The 25,360-nt window shown below is 50.1% G+C and overlaps 1 protein-coding gene across 5 annotated transcripts in view; it reads left to right on the plus strand.

Annotated features, from left to right (window-relative positions):
- Positions 1–18,795, plus strand: part of LOC139240407 (free fatty acid receptor 2-like) — a 22,655-nt gene extending 3,860 nt beyond the window's left edge. For 4 of the 5 annotated variants that reach the window (XM_070868911.1, XM_070868909.1, XM_070868910.1 and 1 more), the window contains exon 2: positions 5,844–11,798. In XM_070868911.1, coding sequence (XP_070725012.1) covers positions 5,860–6,840 — 981 coding nt within the window. In that variant the 5' untranslated portion in view covers positions 5,844–5,859 and the 3' untranslated portion in view covers positions 6,841–11,798. Of the gene's footprint in view, positions 1–5,843; positions 11,799–18,717 lie in introns of those variants that run through there. The other variant, XR_011588718.1, reaches the window with a different exon arrangement.
- Positions 18,796–25,360: the final 6,565 nt, after the last annotated feature.

Genomic DNA, 25,360 nt, shown 5'->3' on the forward strand with positions numbered 1-25,360 from the left:
TTGTATAACACTGGGGTACAGTACTGGTGGGTACAGGTCTGTCACTGTATAACACTGGGGTACAGTACTGGTGGGTACAGGTCTGTCACTGTATAACACTGGGGCACAGTACTGGTGGGTACAGGTCTGTCACTGTATAACACTGGGGTACAGTACTAGTGGGTACAGGTCTGCCACTGTATAACACTGGGGTACAGTACTGGGCGGTACAGGTCTGTCATTGTATAACACTGGGGTACAGTACTGGTGGGTACAGGTCTGCCACTGTATAACACTGGGGTACAGTACTGGGGGGTACAGGTCTGCCACTGTATAACACTGGGGTACAGTACTGGGGGGTACATTTGCAGACTGCACATATAATTGGCAAATGAAATTCAATACCGATAAATGTGAGGTGTTACATTTTGGGAGGAAGAATAGAGAGGTCACTTATTACTTGCAGGGTGAGAGTCTGTGTGGGGTAGAGGAACAAAGGGATCTCGGAGTACGAATACACAAACCATTAAAAGCTGCGACACAGGTTAGCAAGGCTATAAATAAGCCAAACCAAGCACTAGGGTTTATTTCTAGAGGGATAGAATTGAAAAGTGGGGAATTTATGCTCAACCTGTATTGCACCTTGGTTAGACCTCACTTGGAGCACTGTGCACAGTTCTGGTCTCCATATACCTGGGTTAGACCACACTTGGAGCACTGTGCACAGTTCTGGTCTCCATCTACCTGGGTTAGACCACACTTGGAGCACTGTGCACAGTTCTGGTCTCCATATACCTCGGTTAGGCCACACTTGGAGCACTGTGCACAGTTCTGGTCTCCATATACCTCGGTTAGACCACACTTGGAGCACTGTGCACAGTTCTGGTCTCCATATACCTGGGTTAGACCACACTTGGAGCACTGTGCACAGTTCTGGTCTCCATATACCTGGGTTAGCCCACACTTGGAGCACTGTGCACAGTTCTGGTCGCCATATTATAAAAAGGATATAGAGGCAGTTGGGAGGGTGCAGAGAAGATTTACAAGGATGATACCAGAAATGCGAGGGTGTGCATGTCAGGAAAGGATGAACAGGCTGTGTCTCTTTTCTCTTGATTAAAAAAAGCTGAGGGGTGACCTAATAGAGGTAATTAAAATTAAGAAACGTTTTGATAGAGTGGATACAGAGAGAATGTTTCAACTTGTGGGAGAGACCAGAACTAGGGGGCCATCAATATACGACAGTCACTAATAAATCCAATGGGGAATTCAGGAGAAACTTCTTTACCCAGAGAGGGGTGAGAATGTGGAACTCGCTCCCACAGGGAGGGGTCGAGGCGAGGAGCAGAGATACATTTAAGGGGAGGCTGGAATAGTATATGGGGGAGAAGGGAATAGAGGGTTACGCTGATAGATTTAGATGGGGAAAGATGGGAGGGGACTCGAGTGGGGCATAAACGCCGGCACAGACCGGTTGGGCCAAACGGCATGTTTCTCGGCCCTATATCCTGCGTAATCCCTGTACTCATTGGAGCTTAGAAGAATAAGAGGTGATCTTATCGAAACATATAAGATTCTGAGGGGGCTGGGCAGGGTAGCTGTAGGGAGGATGTTTCCCCTCGTGGGGGAATCTAGAACTAGGGGCACAGTTTCAGAATAAGGGGCCGCCCATTTAGAACGGAGATGAGGAGGAATTTCTTCTCGTGAACCTGTGGAATTCTCTGCCCCAGAGAGCTGTGGAGGCTGGGCACTGAATATATTTAAGGTGGAGATAGACAGATTTCTGAGCCCTGTAGGTTACGGCACTTCAAGTGCACATCCAAGTATATTTAAATGCGGTGAGGGTTTCTGCCTCTACCGCCCTTTCAGGCAGTGAGTTCCGCCCCAGAACCCCACCACCCTCTGGGTGAAGACATTTCCCCTCAAATTCCCTCTATACCTCCCCCCAATTATTTTAAATCTAAGCCCCCTGATAATTGACCCCTCTGCCAAGGGAAACAGGTTCTTCCTATCCAGGCCCTTCATAATTTTATACACCTCAATCAGGTCTCCCCTCAGCCCCCTCTGTTCCAAAGAAAACAACCCCAGCCTATCCAATCTTTCCACGTAGCTAAAATTCTCCAGTCCTGGCAACATCCTGGTAAATCCCCTCTGTACCCACTCCAGTGCAACATCCTGGTAAATCTCCTCTTTGTACCCTCTCCAGTGCAACATCCTGGTAAATCTCCTCTGCACCCTCTCCAGTGCAATCACATCTTTCCTGTAATGTGGTGACCAGAACTGACCGCAGTACTCCAGCTGTGGTTATGTTGTCCCTCGAAATCGAGGAAGACTTGCTTCCACTCTTAAAAATGAGTCCTTAGGTGGCTGAACAGTCCAATACGGGAACCACAGTCCCTGTCACAGGTGGGACAGATAGTCGTTGAGGGAAGGGGAGGGTGGGACTGGTTTGCCGCACGCTCCTTCCGCTGCCTGCGCTTGGTTTCTGCACGCTCTCGGCGACGAGACTCGAGGTGCTCAGCGCCCTCCCGGCTGCACTTCCTCCACTTAGGGCGGACTGGTATTTGGGGCAGGGACTCCCAGGTGTCGGTGGGGATGTTGCACTTTATCAGGGAGGCTTTGAGGATGGTCCCTTGTAACGTTTCCTCTGCCCACCTTTGGCTCGGTTGCCGTGAAGGAGTTCCGAGTAGAGCGCTTGCTTTGGGAGTCTCGTGTCGGGCATGCGGACAATGTGGCCCTGCCCAGCGGAGCTGGTCGAGTGTGGTCAGTGCTTCGATGCTGGGGATGTTGGCCTGGTCGAGGACGCTAATGTTGGTACGTCTGTCCTCCCAGGGGATTTGCAGGATCTTGCGGAGACATCGTTGGTGGTATTTCTCCAGCGACTTGAGGTGTCTACTGTACATGGTCCATGTCTCTGAGCCATACAGGAGGGCGGGTATCACTACAGCCCTGTAGACCATGAGCTTGGTGGTAGATTTGAGGGCCTGGTCCTCGAACACTCTTTTCCTCAGGCGGCCGAAGGCTGCACTGGCGCACTGGAGGCGGTGTTGAATCATGTTGTTAATGTCTGCTCTTGTTGATAAGGGGCTCCCGAGGTATGGGAAATGGTCCACGTTGTCTAGGGCCGTGCCATGCATCTTGATGACTGGGGGGCAGTGCTGTATGGCGAGGACAGGCTGGTGGAAGATCTTTGTCTTACAGATGTTTAGCATGAGCCCCATACTTTCGTACACCTCAGTAAATACGTCGACTTTGTCCTGGAGTTCAGCCTCTGTATTTCTCCAGTGACTTGAGGTGTCTACTCCATGTGTTGTCATGTACTCCAGGTGTGGTGTCACCAAGGCCCTGTACAACGATCTCCCTCCTTATTTTTATAGAAGAACATAAGAACATAAGAAATAGGAGCAGGAGTAGGCCATACGGCCCCTCGAGCCTGCTCCACCATTTAATACGATCATGGCTGATCTGATTATGGACGCAACTCCACTTCCCTGGCCGCTCCCTTATCCCCTTATCGTTCAAGAAACTGTCTATTTTTGTCAAATTTATTCAATGTCCCAGTTTCCACAGCTCTCTGAGGCAGCAAATTCCACAGATTTACAACCCTCTGAGAGAAGAAATTTCTCCTCATCTCAGTTTTAAATGGGCGGCCCCTTATTCTAAGATCATGTCCCCTAGTTCTAGTCTCCCCCATCAGTGGAAACATCCTCTCTGCATCCACCTTGTCGAGCCCCCTCATAATCTTATACGTTTCGATAAGATCACCTCTCATTCTTCTGAACTCCAATGAGTAGAGGCCCAACCTCCTCAACCTTTCCTCATAAGTCAACCCCCTCATCCCCGGAATCAACCGAGTGAACCTTCTCTGAACTGCCTCTAAAGCAAGCATACCCTTTCGTAAATATGGAAAGCAAATCTGCACGCAGTACTCCAGGTGTGGCCTCACCAAAGCCCTGTATAACTGCAGCAAGACTTCCCCGCTTTTATACTCCATCCCCTTTGCAATAAAAGCCAAGATACCATTGGCCTTCCTGATCACTTGCTGTACCTGCATACTATCCTTTTGTGTTTCATGTACAAGTACCCCCAGGTCCTGCTGTACTGCAGCACTTTGCAATCTTTCTCCATTTAAATAATAATTTGCTCTTTGATTTTTCTGCTAAAGTGCATGACCTCACACTTTGCAACATTATACTCCATCTGCCAAATTTTTGCCCACTCACTTAGCCTGTCTATGTCCTTTTGCTGAATTTTTGTGTCCTCCTCACACATTGTTTTTCCTCCCATCTTTGTATAGTCAGCAAACTTGGCTACGTTACACTCAGTCCCTTCTTCCAAGTCGTTAATATAGATTGTAAATAGTTGGGGTCCCAGCACTGATCCCTGTGGCAGCCCACTAGTTACTGATTGCCAACCCGAGAATGAACCATTTATCCCAACTCTCTGTTTTCTGTTAGTTCGCCAATCCTCTATCCATGCTAATATATTACCCCCAACCCCGTGTACCTTTATCTTGTGCAGTAACCTTTTATGTGGCACCTTGTCAAATGCCTTCTGGAAGTCCAAATACACCACATCCACTGGTTCCCCTTTATCCACCCTGTTCACTACATAGAAACATAGAAATTTACAGGGCAGAAGGAGGCCATTTCAGCCCATCATGTCCACGTCGGCCGACAAAGAGCCACACGGCCCTCGGTCAGCAGCCCTGAAGGTTACATATAAACCTATGAACGATGACGGAAAGGCAAAGGGCACCCGGCCCAACCAGTCTGCCCCACACAACTGCGACATCCCCTTATACTGAAACCTTCTACACTCCACCCCAACCGGAGCCATGTGATCTCCTGGGAGAGGCAAAAACCCGATAAAAACCCAGGCCAATTTAGGGAGAAAAAAATCTGGGAAAATTCCTCTCCGACCCATCCAGGCGATCGAAACTAGTCCAGGAGATCACCCTGGCCATATTCGATTCCCTGCAGTACTTACCATTATATCTGCTCCGTCCAACACAAGGTCATCCAGTCTAATCCCAATTACCAGCTCTAGGTCCGTAACCCTGCAGGTTACTGCACTTTAAGTGCTCATCCAACCATCTCTTTAAAGTGGTGAGGGTTTCTGCATCCACCACTCTTCTAGGCAGCGAGTTCCAGATCCCCACAACCCTCTGTGTAAAGAAGCCCCCCCTTCAAATCCCCTCTCAACCTTCCACCAACAACCTTAAAACTATGCCCCCTCGTAATAGACCCCTCCACCAATGGAAATAGACCCTTACTATCCACTATGTCCAGGCCCCTCAATATTTTCTACACCTCAATGAGGTCTCCTCCCAGCCTCCTCTGTTCCAATGAAAACAAAACCAGCCGATCCAACCTGTCCTCATAGCTAAGATTCTCCATTCCAGGCAGCGTCCCAGTAAATCTCCTCTGCATCCTCTCTCGTGCAATCACATCCTTCCTATAATACGGCGACCAGAACTGCACGCAGTACTCCAGCTGTGGCCTGACCAAAGTATTATACAATTTAAGCATAACCTCCCTGCTCTTATAGTCTATGCCTCGGCCAATAAAGGCAAGCATTCCCTATGCCTTCTTAACCACCTTATCCACCTGGCCTGCTCCTTTCAGGGATCTGTGGACAAGCACTCCAAGGTCCCCTTGTTCATCTACACTATTAAGTGGCCTACCGATTAATGTGTAAACCCGTTCCTTATTGGCACCTTGTCAAATGCCTTCTGGAAGTCCAAATACACCACATCCACTGGTTCCCCTTTATCCACCCTGTTCATTACATCCTCAAAGAATTCCAGCAGATTTGTCAAACATCACTTCCCCATCGTAAATCCGTGTGTTTTCTTTCTCCAGGTGGCATGAGGGTGGCATGGCTTCCCAGTATGTCTCCGACCAACTACACATCGGCGTGTACGTTATCGTCCTGCTGACTGGCCTTCCATTCAACACCTTGGCGCTCTATGCCTTCCTGGGGAAAGCTCGGCGAAAAGTGGGCCCCAACGTCATCTTCCTCATCAACCTGACCATCTCCGACCTGGCCTTCCTGCTCTTCCTGCCCTTCAAGGTGCTGGAGGCGGCCAAGGGCAACTTGTGGACCCTGCCCCCCTTCCTCTGCCCGCTCAGCGGACTCTTCTACTTCAGCGCCATCTACAGCAGCATCCTGTTCCTGACGGCAGTCAGCGTCGAGCGCTACCTGGGCGTGGCCTTCCCCATCCAGTACCAGATGTACCGCCAGCCCCACTATGCGGTGGGCGTGAGCCTGGCGCTGTGGGTCTGCTCCTTCTCGCACGGCAGCATTGTCTACATCACCGAGTTCCAGCGGAAGGACAACAAGAGCGGCAACCACAACGTCTGCTACGACCAATTCGACCAGAGCCAGTTGGAGATTCTGCTGCCCTTCCGCCTGGAGCTGGGGGTTGTCCTCTTCTGCCTGCCCTTCCTGGTCACCACCTTCTGCTACTCCAGCTTTGTGCGCATCCTGCTCTCCTCGCCCCACATCAGCCGGGAGAAGAAGCAGCGGGCCGTCGGCCTGGTGCTGGCCACCCTCCTTGTCTTCCTGGTCTGCTTCGCCCCATACAACATCTCACACTTTGTGGGCTTCGCCCAGTGGGCCAGCCCGCCCTGGCGCGGCGATGTGCTGCTCCTCAGCACCTTCAACACCAGCCTGGACCCCATCATCTTCTACTTCTCCTCCTCCGCCGTCCAACGCACCTGCAAGGGCTGCCTCCGCCGGCTCACCAGCAAGCTGAGCCTCCTCAACCCCTCCCGCCTGCTCTCCGCCTTCCTCCGCAAGAGGGGCGAGGCCCTGAGGGACCGCTCCATGGGACAGGTGCAATGCTCCAAACTCTAGCCAGCCCCGCCTGACGGGGCCTCGGTTCGGCATCCAGCAGCGCCCCCCACCACCCCCACCCCTCCGCCGATGTCCATCGCTCCACCATCGGGGGCCGTCCCTTCAGCTGCCCGAGCTCTGGAACTCTCTGCCTAAACCTCTCCTCCTTCGCGACGCTCCTCAACACCTCCGTCTCCCACCCAGCTTTTGGCCGCCCATCCCTAATATCTCCTTACGTGGCTCGGTGTCAAATTGTGTCCGATAATCGCTCCTTTGAAACACCTTGGGGTGTTTTACTACGTTAAGGAGCGTCTTAAGAGGAAAGAGAGAGATTGTAAGGGGATAAAAAATGGTCACTAAAGTGAATACTGAAGGTAGTGAATTGATCTGACACATTACAGGCAGTGACTGGTGGGGTACCACAGGGATCAGTGCTGGGGCCCCAGCTATTCACAATATATCTATAAATGATTTGGATGAGGGAACCAAATGTAATATTTCCAAGTTTGCTGACGACACAACACGAGGTGGGATTGTGAGTTGTGAGGAGGATGCAAAGATGCTGCAAGGTGATTTAGATAGGTTAAGTGAGTGGGCAAACACATGGCAGATGCAGTATAACATGGATAAATGTGACGTTAGCCACTTTGGTGCGAAAAACGTAAGGGCAAAGTATTATTGAAATGGTGATGGCTTGGGAAGTGTCGATGTACAGAGGGACCTGGGTGTCCTTGTACACCAGTCACTGAAAGCAAACATGTAGGTGCAGCAAGCAGTTAGGAAGGCCAATGGTATGTTGGCCTTCATTGCAAGAGGGTTTGAGTACAGGAGCAAGGATGTCTTACTCCAGTTATACAGGGCCTTGGTGAGACCACACCTGGAGTATTGTGTGCAGTTTGGGTCTCCTTACCTAAGAAAGGATATACTTGCCATAGAGGGAGTGCAGCGAAGGTTCACCAGACTGATTCCTGGGATGGCAGGACTGTCGTATGAGGAGAGATTGGGTCGACTAGGCCTGTATTCACTGGAGTTTAGAAGAATGAGAGGGGATCTCATTGAAAGGTATAAAATTCTGACGGGGTTGGACAGACTGGATGTGGGGAGGATGTTTCCCCGGGGCTGGGAAGTCTGGAACAAGGGGTCACACAGTCTCAGGATACGGGGTAGGAAATTTAGGAGCGAGATGAGGAGAAACGTTCTCACTCAGAGGGAGGTGAACCTGTGGAATTCTCTACCACAGAAGGCTGTGGAGGCCAAGCCACTGAATATATTTAAGAGGGAGACAGATAGATTTCTAGACACAAAAGGCATCAAGGGGTATGGGGAGAAAGGGGGAATATGGTATTGAGATAGAGGATCAGCCATGATCTCATTGAATGGTGGTGCAGGCTCGAGGGGCCAAATGGCCGACTACTGCCCCTATTTTTTTTCTATATTACCCTCCCTGAAACCCTCTCCTCCTTCACACTTCACGACGCTCCTTAAAATCTCCGTCTCCCACTCAGCTTTTGGCCGCCTGTCCCTAATATCTCCTTACGTGGCTCGGTGTCAAATTGTGTCCGATAATTGCTCCTGTGACGCACCTTGGGGCGTTTTACTACGTTAAGAAGCATCTTAGGAGGAAAGAGAGAGATTGTAAGGGGATAAAAAATGGTCACTAAAGTGGATACTGAAGGTAGTGAATTGATCTGACACATGATCCAGATTGTGGAATATTGTGTTCAGTTTTGGTCTCCTAATCTGAGGAAGGACATTCTTGCTATTGACGGAGTGCAGTGAAGGTTCACCAGACTGATTCCCGGGATGGCTGGTCTGACATATGAGGAGAGACTGGATCAACTGGCCTTTATACACTGGAGTTGAGAAGAATGAGAGGGGATCTCATAGAAACAGATAAAATTCTGACGGGACTGGACAGGTTAGAGGCAGGAAGAATGTTCCCGAACGGTCACAGTCTAAGGAAAAGGGGTAAGCCATTTAGGACCGAGATGAGGAGAAACTTCTTCACTCAGAGAGTTGTGAACCTGTGGAATTCCCTGCCGCAGAGAGTTGTTGAGGCCAGTTCATTGGATATATTCAAGAGGGAGTTAGATATGGCCCTTACGGCTAAAGGGATCAAGGGACATGGAGAGAAAGCAGGAAAGGGGTACTGAGGTGAAAGATCAGCCATGATCTCATTGAATGGTGGTGCAGGCTCGAAGGGCCGAATGGCCTGCTCCTGCACCTATTTTCTATGTTTCTATGTATGTAAAACTCACTTATACACTCGCTTGAATGGGTTTTAAGATGGGGCAGCAACAAAGTTTGCTACGGAGCAAAGCTTGATGGTTAATGAACCATCCGCTGTATTAACCTTAGAACAGACACATGAAAACTTACATATTCAGTACATAACAAGGACAGTAAAAAGTTTGGCAACACAGATTACAGCAGTATGGGAACAGGATGGTATTGACTGGTAGTTTTGATGAGAGTTCTTGGGAGAGGGATAAGGAGACTCGACCCTGAGAAACAAAGTTAATCAACACGTCATGAGAAACTGAGACAAAGTTGACAGCATTGAATAACACATTCCGGGAGGGTGACATGTGATGGGAGATGGACAGCGGGGGAGGACCAATCACAGCCAGTCAGACGAGGGTTTAGGGGTGGAGGTCCAGAGCTTGGGGATGGATTTTCAAGTGCGTAGCATGGATAGAGGATTGACTAACTGACAGGAAACGGAGAGTCGGGATAAATGGTTCATTCTCGGGTTGGCAATCAGTAACAAGTGGGGTGCCACAGGGATCAGTGCTGGGACCCCAACTATTTACAATCTATATTAACGACTTGGAAGAAGGGACTGAGTGTAACGGAGTCAAGTTTGCTGACGATACAAAGATGGGAGGAAAAGCAATGTGTGAGGAGGACACAAAAAATCTGCAAAAGGACATAGACAGGCTAAGTAAATGGGCAAAAATTTGGCAGATGGAGTATAATGTTGGAAAGTGTGAGGTCATGCACTTTAGCAGAAAAAAAATCAAAGAGCAAGTTATTATTTAAATGGAGACAGATTGCATTGCAAAGTACTGCAGTACAGCGGGACCTGGGGGTACTTGTGCATGAAACACAAAAGACTAGTATGCAGGTCCAGCAAGTGATCAGGAAGGCCATTGTAATCTTGGCCGTTATTGCAAAGGGGATGGAGTATAGAAACGGGGAAGTCTTGCTACAGCTATACAGGGTATTGGTGAGGCCACACCTGGAGTACTGCGTGCAGTTTTGGTTTCCATATTTACGAAAGGATATACTTACTTTGGAGGCAGTTCAGAGAAGGTTCACTCGGTTGATTCCGGAGATGAGGGGGTTGACTTATGAGGAAAGGTTGAGGAGGTTGGGCCTCTACTCATTGGAATTGAGAAGAATGAGAGGTGATCTTATCGAAACGTATCAGATTATGAGGGGGCTTGACAAGGTGGATGCAGAGAGGATGCTTCCACTGATGGGGGAGACTAGAACTAGGGGGCATGGTCTTAGAATAAGGGGCCACCCATTGAAACTGAGATGAGGAGAAATTACTTCTCTCAGATGGTTGTAAATCTATGGAATTCGCTGCCTCAGAGAGCTGTGGAAGCTGGGACATTGAATAAATTTAAGACAGAAATAGACAGTTTCTTGAACAACAAGGGGATAAGGGGTTATGGGGAGCGGGCAGGGAAGTGGACCTGAGTCCATGATCAGATCAGACATGATCGTATTAAATAGCACAGCAGGCTCGAGGGGCTGTATGGCCTACTCCTGCTCCTATTTCTTATGTTCTTATAGGAACAATGAAATCTTGACTCAGAACAATTCTCGTTGCCAATTTAACCTTATTTGGCCTGCCGCATCGAGCAGGAGGAGCAGGGAGTGGGGGGCCCCGAGCAAATTAATCTTATTATTATTATTCATTTTTGTGGCTGGCAAGGCCGGGTATTTATTGTCCATTCCACTGGTCGCTCCCTGAGAAGGTGGTGCTGGGGGTGGGGGCGACCATCTTCATGAACTGCCGCGGCGCGTGTTTTTCTACGGACACGAGTGTGTTTGCTTCGGGTTAAGGGACAACCACGTCGGTGTGTGGGACTGGAGTCACGAGGAGGCCCCAGACTGGGCAAGGAACGCCGGCTGTCCTTCCCGGTTTTTATAGACGACAATCCGTCAACTTCACGCACACTCTTCCTGGGACTTCCAAGACTGGATTTCGATTGTCTGGGATTATTCTCTGGAATGTGATGGCAACCCACAAACTATTGCAAGAAAGACTTGGGTTTACGTAGCGCCTTTTGCGACCAATGGTCGTCTCGAAGCACTTTACAGCCAATGAAGAGCTTTTTTTGAAGTGTTGTAATGTGCGAAACACGGCAGCTCAGTTTGCGCAAAGCGAGTTCCCACAAACAGCAAGGTGATGATGACCCAGATCATCTGGGTTTTTTTTAGTGATGTTGATTGAGGGATAAATATTGGCCCCCAGGTCACCGGGGATAACCGCCCTGCACCCCTCTTCGAAATAGTGGCCACGGGACCTTTTACGAAAGAGCAGACCCGGCCTCGGTTTAACGTCTCATCCGGGAGACGGATTTGAGTCGACAACTCTTCAGGATTGGCCGTGGAGTGTCCAGGGATTGAAGGTAAAGCTCCAGGAGGCTGCCACAAACAGAAAGACCAGGGAGCAAAAGAATAGTGGGGAACATTGCAAAATTCTGGACTGTTTCATTTGCCCCCAAACGCTTTCGAGCAATTGGTGGCAAACATATTGGAGAGTGTGTTGGCGTTCCGATTGGCCGCATGGGGGAGGGGCGGGGCTTCACGGGGACGGAATCAATGGTGGGAGAGCATGGGCGGTGGGAAGGCGGGGCTTCGCGGGGATGGACCAATGGCGGGAGAGCATGGGCGGGGGAGGCGGTGCCTCGTGAGGATGGACCACTGATGGGAGAGCGTGGGTGGTGGAGGCGGGGCCTCGCAGGGATGGGCCAATGGCGGGAGAGCGTGGGGTGATGGAGGCGGGGCCTCGCAGGGATGGGCCAATGGCGGGAGAGCGTGGGTGGTGGGGAGAGCGGGGCCTTGCCTGGCTGGACTAATGGTGGAAGGGCGTGGGTGTTGGAGGCGGGGCCTCGCAGGGATGGACCAATGGCGGGAGAGCGTGGGTGGTGGAGGGCGGGGCCTCACGAGGATGGACCAATGGCGGGAGAGCGTGGGTGGTGGAGGGCGGGGCCTCACTTGGATGGACCAATGGCAGGAGAGCATGGGTGGGGGGGGGGGGGAGAGCGGGGCCTTGTGTGGATGGACCAATGGTGGGAGAGCGTGGGTGGTGGAGGGCGGGGCCTCACGAGGATGGACCAATGGCGGGAGAGCATGGGTTGGTGGAGGGCGGGGCCTCACGAGGATGGACCAATGGCGGGAGAGCATGGGTTGGTGGAGGGGGTGTTTGCTGGTGGAGGTGGGACAGTCGCGTGATGAAAACCCTTGGGGAAGAAGGCCGAGCGGAATTGTCGACCCGCGACTGCGCCCTACCCGACCTCTCCAGCCCGCCACGAGGTGCGTGCGAGTCGGGGCGCCATCAGGAGGCGCTCTTGTCGCGCGACACATTAAATGTTCATCCAGTAAAGGACTTGGTCAACAAGCGAAATGCATGATGGTCTTTATTGAACCGCTGCCAAGAGAGCAGGCACGAGAAATGTTCAACGCACAGCGCGCGGACAATCGACGGAGCAATTGTCGGGAGCTCAGTCACCCCCAGGGGCTGGGAGATCTGACAGGGGCTTGCTCCTTAATCACATCGAGTGTACAGCCCAGAAACAGGCCGTTGGGCCCCACCGCTCCGTGCCGGGGTTTATGTCCCACCGCTCCGTGCCGGGGTTTATGCTCCACACCAGCCTCCTCCTTCCCCTCTCCATCTCACCCCATCACCATATCCTTCCATTCCTATCTCCCTCATGTGTTTATCCAGCTTCTCCTTAAATGTATCTCTGCTATTCGCCTCGACCCCTCCCTGTGGGAGTGAGTTCCCACATTCTCACCCCTCTCTGGGTAAAGAAGTTTCTCCTGAATTCCCCATTGGATTTATTAGTGACTGTCGTATATTGATGGCCCCGAGTTCTGGTCTCCCTCCACAAGTGGAAACATCTTCTCTACGCATTGCGGAACTGGAGCTGAGGGTGGATTCACTCTGGAGCATCCACGATGCTGAGAATGACGTGAATAGCACGTGTAGCGAGTTGGTCTTACCGCAGGTGAAGGGTCCACAGCCAGATAGGGAATGGGTGACCAACAGGAAGAGCAGTGCAAGGAAGGTAGTGCAGGGGTCATCTGCGGTCATCCCCCCTGCAAAACAGGTACCCCGCTTTGGGTACTGTTGAGGGGGATGACTCATCAGGGGAGGGCAGCAGCAGCCAAGTTCATGGCACCGTGGGTGGCTCTGCTGCACAGGAGGGCAAGAAAAAGAGTGGGAGAGCGATAGTGATAGGGGATTCTATTGTAAGGGGAATAGATAGACGTTTCTGCGGCCGCAACCGAGACTCCAGGATGGTATGTTGCCTCCCTGGTGCAAGGGTCAAAGATGTCTCGGAGCGGGTGCAGTGCATTCTGAAAAGGGAGGGTGAACAGCTAGTTGTTGTGGTGTACATTGGTACCAACGATATAGGTAAAAAAAACGGGATGAGGTCCTACAAGACGTATTTAGGGAGCTAGGAGCTAAATTAAAAAGTAGGAACGCAAAAGTAGTAATCTCAGGATTGCTACTAGTGCCACGTGCTGGTCAGAATAGGAATCGCAGGATAGCTCAGATGAATACGTGGCTTGAGGAGTGGTGCAGAAGGGAGGGATTCAAATTCCTGGGACATTGCAACCGGTTCTGGGGGGAGGTGGGACCAGTACAAACCGGACTGTCTGCACCTGGGCAGGACCGGAACCAATGTCCTCGGGGGAGTTACACTAATATAGCAGGGGGATGGGAACCTATGCAGGGAGACAGAGGGAAGTAGAATGGGGGCAGAAGCAAAAGATAGAAAGAAGAAAAGTAAAAGTGGAGGGCAGAGAAACCCAAGGCAAAAAGCAAAAAGGGCCACATTACAGCAAAATTCTAAATGGGGCAAAGTGTGTTAGAAAGACAAGCCTGAAGGCTCTGTGCCTCAATGCGAGGAGTATTCGGAATAAGGTGGACAAATTAACTGCGCAGACAGCAGTTAACGGATATGATGTAATTGGCATCACGGAGACATGGCTCCAGGGTGACCAAGGCTGGGAACTCAACATCCAGGGGTATTCAACATTTAGGAAGGATAGACAAAAAGGAAAAGGAGGCGGGGTGGTGTTGCTGGTTAAGGAGGAAATTAATGCAATAGTAAGAAAGGACATTAGCTTGGATGATGTGGAATCGGTATGGGTGGAGCTACGGAATATCAAAGGGTAGAAAACGCTAGTGGGAGTTGTGTACAGACCACCAAACAGTAGTAGTAAGGTTGGGGAGAGCATCAAACAAGAAATTAGGGATGCATGCAATAAAGGTACAGCAGTTATCATGGGCGACTTTAATCTACATATTGCTTGAGCTAACCTAACTGATAGCAATGCGGTGGAGGAGGATTTCCTGGAGTGAATTAGGGATGGTTTTCTAGACCAATATGTCGAGGAACCAACCAGGGAGCTGGCCATCCTAGACTGGGTGATGTGTAATGAGAAAGGACTAATTAGCAATCTTTTTGTGCGAGGCCCCTTGGGGAAGAGTGACCATAACATGGTAGAATTCTTTATTAGGATGGAGAGTGACACAGTGAATTCAGAAACTAGGGTCCTGAACTTAAGGAAAGGTAACTTCGATGGTTTGAGGCGTGAATTGGCTAGAATAGACTGGCAAATGATTCTTAAAGGGTTGATGGTGGATAGGCAATGGCAAATATTTAAAGATCACATGGATGAACTTCAGCAATTGTACATCCCTGTCTGGAGTAAAAATAAAACGGGGAAGGTGGCTCAACCATGGGTAACAAGGGAAATTAAGGATAGTGTTAAATCCAAGGAAGAGGCATATAAATTGGCCAGAAAAAGCAGCAAACCTGAGGACTGGGAGAAATTTAGAATTCAGCAGAGGAGGACAAAGGGTTTAATTAAGAGGGGGGAAATAGAGTATGAGAAGAAGCTTGCCGGGAACATAAAAACTGACTGCAAAAGCTTCTATAGATATGTGAAGAGAAAAAGATTAGTGAAGACAAACGTAGGTCCCTTGCAGTTGGATTCAGGTGAATTTATAATGGGGAACAAAGAAATGGCAGACCAATTGAACAAATACTTTGGTTCTGTCTTCACGAAGGAAGAGACAAATAACCTTCCGGATGTACTAGGGGACCGAGGGTCGAATGAGAAGGAGGAACTGTAGGATACCCTTATTAGGCGGGAAATTGTCTTAGGGAAATTGATGGGATTGAAGGCCGATAAATCCCCGGGGCCTGATAGTCTGCATCCCAGAGTACTTAAGGAAGTGGCCCTAGAAATAGTGGATGCATTGGTGATCATTTTCCAACAGTCAATCGACTCTGGATCAGTTCCTATGGACTGGAGAGTAGCTAATGTAACACCACTTTTTAAAAAGGAAGAGAGAAAGCGGGTAATTATAGACCGGTTAGCCTGAGATCAGTGCTGGGAAAAATGTTGGAATCAATTATTAAGGATGAAATAGCAGCGCATTTGGAAAGCAGTGACAGAATCGGTCCAAGTTAGCATGGAGTTATGAAAGGGAAATCATGCTTGACAAATCTTCTGGAATTTTTTGAGGATGTAACTAGTAGAGTGGACAAGGGAGAACCTGTGGATGTGGTGTATTTGGACCTTAAAAAAGGCTTTTGACAAGGTCCCACACAAGAGATTGGTGTGCAAAATCAAAGCACATGGTACTGGGGGTAATGTACTGACGTGGATAGAGAACTGGTTGGCAGACAGGAAGCAGAGAATTGGGATAAACGGGTCCTTTTCAGAATAGCAGGCAGTGACTAGTGGAGTGCCGCAGGACTCAGTGCTGGGACCCAAACTCTTTACAATATACATCAATTATTTTGAATGAGTGTAATATCTCCAAGTTTGCAGATGACACTAAGCTGGGTGGCGTTGTGAGCTGTGAGGAGGACGCTAAAAGGCTGCAGGGTGACTTGGACAGGTTAGGCGAGTGGGCAAATGCATGGCAGATGCAGTATAATGTGGATAAATGTGAGCTTATCCACTTTGGGGGCAAAAACGTGAAGACAGAATATTATCTGAATGGTGGCAGATTAGAAAAAGAGGAGGTGCAGTGAGACCTGGGTGTCATGGTACATCAGTCATTGAAAGTTGGCATGCAGGTACAGCAGGCGGTGAAGAAGGCAAATGGTATGTTGGCCTTCATAGCTAGGGTATTTGAGTATAGGAGCAGGGAGGTCTTACTGCAGTTGTACAGGGCCTTGGTGAGGCCTCACCTGGAATATTGTGTTCAGTTTTGGTCTCCTAATCTGAGGAAGGACGTTCTTGCTATTGAGGGAGTGCAGCGAAGGTTCACCAGACTGATTCCCGGGATGGCTGGACTGACATATGAAGAAAGACTGGATCGACTCGGCTTATAGTCACTGGAGTTTAGAAGAATGAGAGGTGATCTCACAGAAACATATATCATTCTGACGGGATTGGATGGGGTAGATGCAGGAAGAATGTTCCCGATGTTGGGGAAGTCCAGAACCAGGGGTCACAGTCTAAGGATAAGGGGTAAGCCATTTGGGACCGAGATGAGGAGAAACTTCTTCACTCAGAGAGTTGTGAACCTGTGGAATTCTCTACCACAGAAAGTTGTTGAGGCCAGTTCGTTAGATATATTCAAAAGGGAGTTAGATGTGGCCCTTACGGCTAAAGGGATCAAGGGGTATGGAGAGAAAGCAGGAATGGGGTACTGAAGTTGCATGATCAGCCATGATCCTATTGAATGGTGGTGCCTATTTCCCCCTCCGTAACATTGCCCGTCTCTGCCCCCTGCCAACCTTCAATGACTGATGTACCATGACACCCAGGTCTCGTTGCACCTCCCCTTTTCCTAATCTGCCGCCATTCAGATAATATTCTGCCTTCCTGTTTTTGCCCCCAAAGTGGACAACCTCACATTTATCCACATTATACTGCAACACCATCAATGACTTGCGTTTACACAGTGCCTTTAAGGTAGTTATACCACCCAAGGCGCGTTTATCAAACAAAATTTGACAGAAGGAGATATTTGTTTTAAATTATTCATTCCTGAGATCTGGGCGTCGCTGGCAAGGCCAGCATTTATTGCCCATCCCTAATCGCCCCTTGAAAAGGTGGTGGTGAGCCGCCTTCTTGAACCGCTGCAGGCCATTTCAGAGGCCAGCTAAGAGTCAACCTCATTGCTGTGGGTCTGGAGTCACCTATAGTGCTCTGGATTACTTGTCCAGTCACTTAACCACTGCACTACCATTGCCACTGATATTAGCCCAGAATAGGTAAGGATGGCACATTTCCTTCTCTGAAGGACATTCGTGAAGCAGTTGGGTTTTTACAACAATGCGGTAATTTCAAGGTCACTCGCTTTTTAATTCCACATTTATTTAATTTACTGAATTTAAATTCCCCAGCTGCTGGGATTGAACTCATGATTTATAGTCCAGGCCTCTGGATCACTGGTCCAATAATTTAACCACCACACCACCATTCCCACTGATATTCGGATAGGTGGCCAAAAGCTGGGTCAAAGGGGTCGGTTTTAAGGAGAGCCTTAAAGGAGGAGAGAGAGGCGGAGAGGTTTAGGGAGGGAGTTCCCGAGCTTGGGGCCCAGGCAGCTGAAGGCACGGCCACCGATGGTGGAGCGATGGGAATCGGGGGATGGGCAAGAGGCCAGAATTGGAGGAGTGCAGAGATCTGGAGGGGTGTAGGGGCTGGAGGGGGTTACAGAGATAGGGAGGGGTGTAGGGCTGGAGGGGGTTACAGAGATAGGGAGGGGTGTAGGGGGATGCAGGAGGTTACAGAGATAGGGAGGGGTGTAGGGGCTGGAGGAGGTTACAGAGATAGGGAGGGGTGTTGGGGCTGGAGGAGGTTACAGAGATAGGGAGAGGTGTTGGACTGGAGGGGGTTTCCGAGATCGGGAGGGGTGTAGGGCTGGAGGGGGTTACAGAGATAGGGAGGGGTGTAGGGGCTGGAGGAGGTTACAGAGATAGGGAGGGGTGTAGGGCTGGAGGGGATTACAGATAGGGAGGGGTGTAGGGGCTGGAGGGGATTACAGATAGGGAGGGGTGTAGGGGCTGGAAGACGTTACAGAGATAGGGAGGGGTGTAGGGGCTGGAGGAGGTTACAGAGATAGGGAGGGGTGTAGGGGCTGGAAGAGGTTACAGAGATAGGGAGGGGTCTAGGGGCTGGAGGAGGTTACAGAGATAGGGAGGGGTATAGTGGCTGGAGGTTACAGAGATAGGGAGGGGTGTAGGGGCTGGAGGTTGCAGATAGGGAGCGGGGAGAGGAGGCCTCGGAGGGATTGGAATACTAGGAGGAGGATTTTGAATGGGGAAGGAGTGGGCCGATAGTTCAGCTGGGCAGGTCTCCCTCTTGCTGTTCAATTTCCCACACTGTTCCGCTCACCATTGTCGCTGCCTCGTGTGTCAAGCCAAACAACTCCCGGGTCAATATTAACTGAAGGTCTGTTTGCCTGTGCTTCAATGGAGATGATTGAACGGCCAGAATGTTTCTCGCCTTTGTAAATCCTTCTGCAAACAGCCAACTGCGTCCGATGTTGCCTGAGTCAAGCCTGAAAGAGAAATTGTTCCGTTGTGGATATTTTGCTGCAATATTCATTCGTTTCTATATGCTTCCGACATCATCAGCAAACATCCTTGTGATGTGTGACTTTTATTGTATTTACAGCCGCAGTTGCATTCGTACAGTCGTCCAGCAGGGGGCGCAGTAGTCACCGAGGTGGAGGCCGACCTTACACTTCTCCCTCCTTAATGAAGAAGTAATCGGAACAAATTAATCGTCATATATAACGTGCATGGTTATGCACAACAAAAGATAGGGACTTTATTGCAAATGAGATGGAGTATAAAAGCAGGGAAGCCTTGCTACAGTTGTACAGGTATTGGTGAGGCCACACCTGGAGTACTGCGTCCAGTTTTGCTTTCCATATTTACGAAAGGATATACTTGCTTTGGAGGCAGTTCAGAGAAGGTTCACTCGGTTGATTCCGGGGATGAGGGGGTTGACATATGAGGAAAGGTTGAGGAGGTTAGGCGTCTACACATTGGATATTAGAAGAATGAGAGGTGATCTTATCGAAACGTATAAGATTATGAGGGGGCTCGATAAGGTGGATGCAGAGAGGATGTTTCCACTGGTGGGGGAGACTAGAACTAGGGGGCATGGTCTTAGAATAAGGGGCCACCCATTTAAAACTGAGATGAGGAGAAATTTCTTCAGAGGGTTGTAAATCTGTGGAATTCGCTGCCTCAGAGAGCTGTGGAAGCTGGGACAGTGAATAAATTTAAGACAGAAATAGACACTTTCTTAAACGATAAGGGATAACGGATTATGGGGAGTGGGCGGGGAAGTGGAGCTGAGTCCATGATCAGATCAGCCATGATCGCATTGAATGGCAGAGCAGGCTCGAGGGACCGTACAGCCTACTCCTGCTGCTATTTATTTTATGACCCCTTGTTGTAGACTTCCCAGCCCCGGGGAAACACCCTCCCTGCATCCAGTCTGTCCAACCCCGTCAGAATTTTATACGTTTCAATGAGATCCCCTCTCATTCTTCTAAACTCCAGTGAATACAGGCCTAGTCGACCCAATCTCTCCTCATACGGCAGTCCTGCCATCCCAGGAATCAGTCTGGTGAACCTTCGCTGCACTCCCTCTATGGCAAGTATATCCTTCCTTAGGTAAGGAGACCAAAACTGCACACAATACTCCAGGTGTGGTCTCACCAAGGCCCTGTATAACTGGAGTAAGACATCCTTGCTCCTGTACTCAAACCCTCTCGCAATGAAGGCCAACATACCATTGGCCTTCCTAACTGCTTGCTGCACCGGCATGTTTGCTTTCAGTGACTGGTGCACAAGGACACCCAGGTCCCTCTGTACATCGACATTTTGCCAAGCCATCACCATTACGTAACTACACATATTTGAATATATCGGCCGAAACCAGGTCAAAATCTCAGCAGTTTCTCCCTAACGTCACTGAGGGACCACCTTTGTAAAAAAAAAAATAAGAATTAGGAGCAGGAGTCGGCCATTCGGCCCCTCGAGCCTGCTCCGCCATTCAATAAGATCATGGCTGATCATCGACCTAACTGCACGTTCCCGCCCGATCCCTCGATTCCCCTCGAGTCCAAAAATCTATCCTTCTTAGCCTGGAATATACTCAACGACTGAGCATCCACAGCCCTCTGGGGCAGAGAATTCCAAAGATTCACCCCCCTCTGAGTGAAGAAATTCCTCCTCATCTTAGTCTTCAATGGCCGACCCCTTATCCTGAGACTGTGTGACCCCTGGGTTCTAGACTCCCCAGCCTGGGGGAAACATAGAAACATAGAAAATAGGTGCAGGAGTAGGCCATTCGGCCCTTCGAGCCTGCACCGCCATTCAATGAGTTCATGGCTGATCATTCACCTCAGTACCCCTTTCCTGCTTTCTCTCCATACCCCTTGATTCCTTTGGCCGTAAGTGTCATGTATTCAACCAGCATTGTAACCCATGTATAAACTGACCTAAGTTGTACACCGTGAGAACACTGACCACTAGGTGGGAGACACTCCTAACCTGGACCTTCAGGTATAAAAGGGGAAGCTCCACCCACCTTCATCACTTGAGTGCTAAGGAATAAAGGACAGGTCACAGACTGACCTTCTCTCAAGCATGGGCCTCGTGTGCATTTATACTGTGTAGTAAGGACGTATCAATGGCGACAAGAAACTGGGATTTACACCACGCGAGCATGGCCACTAGCAGAACAGACGAGAGGTACTGTGTTAAGGAATGGTTGGGACAGAGGTTCAACATTGTTAAAGCAGCACACAGTTCTCCAGGCAGACAAGGGCAGTCAGGCATGCCCCAACATGTAGTCGAACCCAGAGGGGGAGTTCGACAGAGACAATGGCAAGCTGAACAGCGATTCACGCCATTGCAAGGGACAATGCGGCCAGTAATGGGGCCATCAACACCTGTTAATGGTGCACTCAAGGACAATAACAGGGGCAGTCAGGGACGATCGACTGGCAAGGGACCTTTTGTTTCAAACCGCAACTCATGCTGGAGGCGTGGAGGCACACACTCAGCCGGAGTTTGCAGAGATGAGCAAAATACCTGCAGAAATTGCAGAAATGGACACTGGGGGAAATCGCTGGAAGCTGAAGTTCAGCGAGTTCATGTGGAGCCCATATACAGTTCATACACCAGGACGCCACCGATAATGATGAAAGTGCTCCTCAATGGCATCCCAGTATCAATAGAGTTAGACACGGGTGCCAGCCAGTCCCTGATGGGTATCAAACAGTTCGAAAAGTTGTGGGCATCCAAGGCCAGGAGGCCAAAATTATCGCCGATTGACGCACAGCTACGGACTTACACAAAGCAGATCATTCCGGTGCTAGGCAGCGCCACGGTAGTCGTGACCCACAAAGATTCGGAGAACAGGTTGCCACTCTGGATTGTCCCAGGGGACGGTCCCGCACTACTGGGGAGGAGTTGGCTTGCTGTCATGAACTGGAAATGGGGCGATGTCAATGCAATTTCCTCTGTAGAGCGAATATCATGCTCACAGATCCTGGACAAATTTGACTCATTATTTCAACCCGGCATCGGCACTTTCATGGGGACCAAGGTAGTGATTCACATAAACCCAGACGCCAGACCAGTACACCACAAGGCCAGAGCGGTGCCGTACATGATGCGGGAAAAGATAGAAGGCGAATTGGACCGCCTGTTGAGAGAAGGCATCATCTCGCCAGTCGAATTCAGTGACTGGGCGAGCCCGATTGTGCCGGTGCTCAAGGTGGATGGGTCGGTCAGGATATGTGGCGATTACAAGGCCACCATCAATCGGGTGTCACTCCAAGACCAGTACCCGTTACCGAGAGCGGAGGACCTCTTTGCTACGCTATCCGGTGGGAAACTTTTTTCAAAATTGGACCTGACCTCAGCTTACATGACCCAGGAGCTGGCGAGTGAGTCGAAGAAGCTGACCACCATCACGACACACAAGGGGTTGTTTGAGTACAACAGATGTCCGTTCGGGATTCGCTCGGCCGCCGCGATCTTCCAACGAAATATGGAAAGTCTCCTCAAGTCGATTCCAGGGACGGTGGTTTTTCAGGACGACATCCTCATCACGGGTTACGATACTGAAGAACACCTCCACAACCTGGAGGAGGTGCTACGCAGACTGGACCGGGTAGGTCTGCGACTGAAAAAGGCGAAGTGCTTCTTCCTAGCTCCAGAGGTAGAATTCCTGGGGATGAGGGTAGCAGCAGACGGGATCAGACCTACTGCATCCAAGACGGAAGGGATCCAGAGAGCACCCAGACCCCGTAACACGACGGAGCTGCGTTCGTTCCTGGGGCTCCTGAACTATTTTGGTAACTTTCTTCCCAAATTGAGCACGCTGTTAGAGCCACTACACGTGCTCCTACGCAAAGGTCGCGAATGGGTCTGGGGGGACAGCCAGGAAAGGGCTTTTAATAGAGCACGCAATTTGTTATGTTCCAACAATCTGTTAACGCTATATGACCCATGTAAGAAACTTGTTTTAACGTGCGATGCATCGTCCTATGGTGTCGGGTGTGTGTTGCAGCATGTCAATGTCAAGGGTCAGTTACAGCCGGTAGCTTATGCCTCCAGGAGTCTGTCCCAGGCAGAAAGGGGCTACGGGATGGTAGAAAAGGAGGCGCTCGCATGTGTATATGCGGTAAAGAAAATGCACCAGTACCTGTTTGGTAGGAAATTTGAGCTGGAGACAGATCACAAACCCCTAACGTCCCTTTTGGCCGACAACAAGGCCATAAATGCAAACGCATCGGCCCGCATACAGAGGTAGGCACTCACGTTAGCTGCCTATGACTACACAATTCGGCACAGACCGGGCACCGAAAACTGCGCCGATGCACTCAGCAGGCTCCCACTAGCCACCACTGAGGGGGCTACCGAGCATGCTGCTGAGATGGTCATGGCTGTTGAAGCTTTCGGAAGCGAAGGCTCACCCGTGACAGCCCATCAGATTAAAGTCTGGACAAATAGAGACCCGCTATTGTCTCTAGTCAAGAAATGTGTCCTGAATGGGGACTGGGCAGCCACGAACAGGGCATGCCCTGAGAAATTTAAACCATTTCACAGGCGCAAGGATGAACTCTCGATTCAGGCCGATTGCCTACTGTGGGGAAACCGCGTAGTCATGCCCCAGATGGGCAGAGAGGTGTTCATCAGAGAACTCCACAATGGGCACCCGGGCATTGTCACGATGAAGGCAATTGCCAGGTCACACGTTTGGCCAGGGATAGACGCAGATCTGGAACTTTGTGTTCGCAGGTGCAACACGTGTGCCCAGCTGGGCCATGCGCCCAGGGAAGCCCCCCTTAGCCCCTGGCCATGGCCCGCCAAGCCTTGGTCATGCATCCATGTGGACTACGCAGGTCCTTTCATGGGGAAAATGTTTTTGGTTGTAGTAGACGCCTACTCCAAATGGATCGAGTGTGACATTTTAAATTCAAGCACATCCTCTGCCACGGTAGAAAGTCTACGGGCAATGTTCGCCGCCCACGGTCTACCGGACATCTTGGTCAGCGACAATGGCCCGTGCTTCACAAGCACTGAATTCCAGGACTTCATGGCAGGCAATGGAATTAACCATGTTAGAACGGCACCGTTCAAGCCGGCCTCAAACGGTCAGGCAGAACGAGCAGTGCAGATAATCAAACAGGGGATGCTCAGAATCCAAGGGGGTTCCCGACAAAGCCGCTTATCACGCCTCCTGTTGGCCTATAGATCCTGACCACACTCGCTCACAGGGGTTCCACCCGCAGAGCTACTAATGAAAAGGACGCTCAAAACCCGGCTATCCCTTATACACCCCACCATGAAAGAAATTGTCGAGAGCAGGCGCCAGTCACAATATCACTACCATGATAGGAATGCGAGGGCGCGATGTATTGATGTAAATGATTCTGTTTTTGTCCTCAACTATGCTGCAGGGCCCAAATGGCTCGCAGGCACTGTGGTTGCCAAAGAGGGGAAATAGGATTCTGGTAATTAAACTTACCAATGGACAAATCTGCCGCAAACATGTGGATCAAACAAAAAGGAGGTTCAGCAACCCCATTGAAGAAGCAGAGGAAGAACACGATATAGAGTTCACTCCACCACAGGTGACCGAACACCGGAACCAAAGGGAGGAGAGCCCAGTCACTGTGGGCAGTCCGGACAGGCCTGAGGCACCGCAAACAGCAGACACTCAGGCCAGCGCCCAACAACCAGAGCCCCAACTCAGGCGCTCTACAAGGGAGCGTAAACCACCAGAGAGACTTAACCTGTGATCCCAATAAGACTTTGAGTGGGGAGGTGATGTCATTTATTTAACTGTCATTGTAACCCATTTATAAACTGACCTAAGTTGTACACCGTGAACATTGACCACTAGGTGGGAGACACTCCTAACCTGGACCTTCAGGTATAAAAGGGGAGCTCCACCCACCTTCATCACTTGAGTGTTAAGGAATAAAGGACAGGTCACAGACTGACCTTCTCTCAAGCATGGGCCTCGTGTGCATTTATACTGTGTAGTAAGGACGTATCAGTAAGGGCCATACCTAACTCCCTCTTGAATATATCCAATGAACTGGCATCAACAATTCTCTGCGGCAGGGAATTCCACAGGTTAACAACTCTCTGGGTGAAGAAGTTTCTCCTCATCTCAGTCCTAAATGGCCTACCCCTTATCCTAAGGTTGTGTCCCCTGGTTCTGGACTTCCCCAACATCGGGAACATTCTTCCCGCATCTAACCTGCCCCGTCCCGTCAGAATCTTATACGTTTCTACGAGATCCCCTCTCATCCTTCTAAACTCCAGTGAATAAAGGCCCAGTTGATCCAGTCTCTCCTCATATATCAGTCCAGCCATCCCTGGAATCAGCCTGGGAAACATCCTCCCTGCACCTACCCTGTCAAGCCCTCTCAGAATATTGCATGTTTCATATAAAAACATAGAAACAAAGAAAATAGGTGCAGGAGTAGGCCATTCGGCCCTTCGAGCCTGCACCGCCATTCAATGAGTTCATGGCTGAACATGCAACTTCAGTACCCCATTCCTGCTTTCTCGCCATACCCCTTGATCCCCCGAGTAGTAAGGACTACATCTAACTCCTTTTTGAATATATTTAGTGAATTGGCCTCAACAACTTTCTGTGGTAGAGAATTCCACAGGTTCACCACTCTCTGGGTGAAGAAGTTTCACCTCATCTCGGTCCTAAATGGCTTACCCCTTATCCTCAGACTGTGACCCCTGTTTCTGGACTTCCCCAA

The sequence above is a fragment of the Pristiophorus japonicus genome, chromosome 31 (assembly GCF_044704955.1).
Source record: "Pristiophorus japonicus isolate sPriJap1 chromosome 31, sPriJap1.hap1, whole genome shotgun sequence".
Lineage (NCBI taxonomy): Eukaryota > Metazoa > Chordata > Chondrichthyes > Pristiophoridae > Pristiophorus > Pristiophorus japonicus.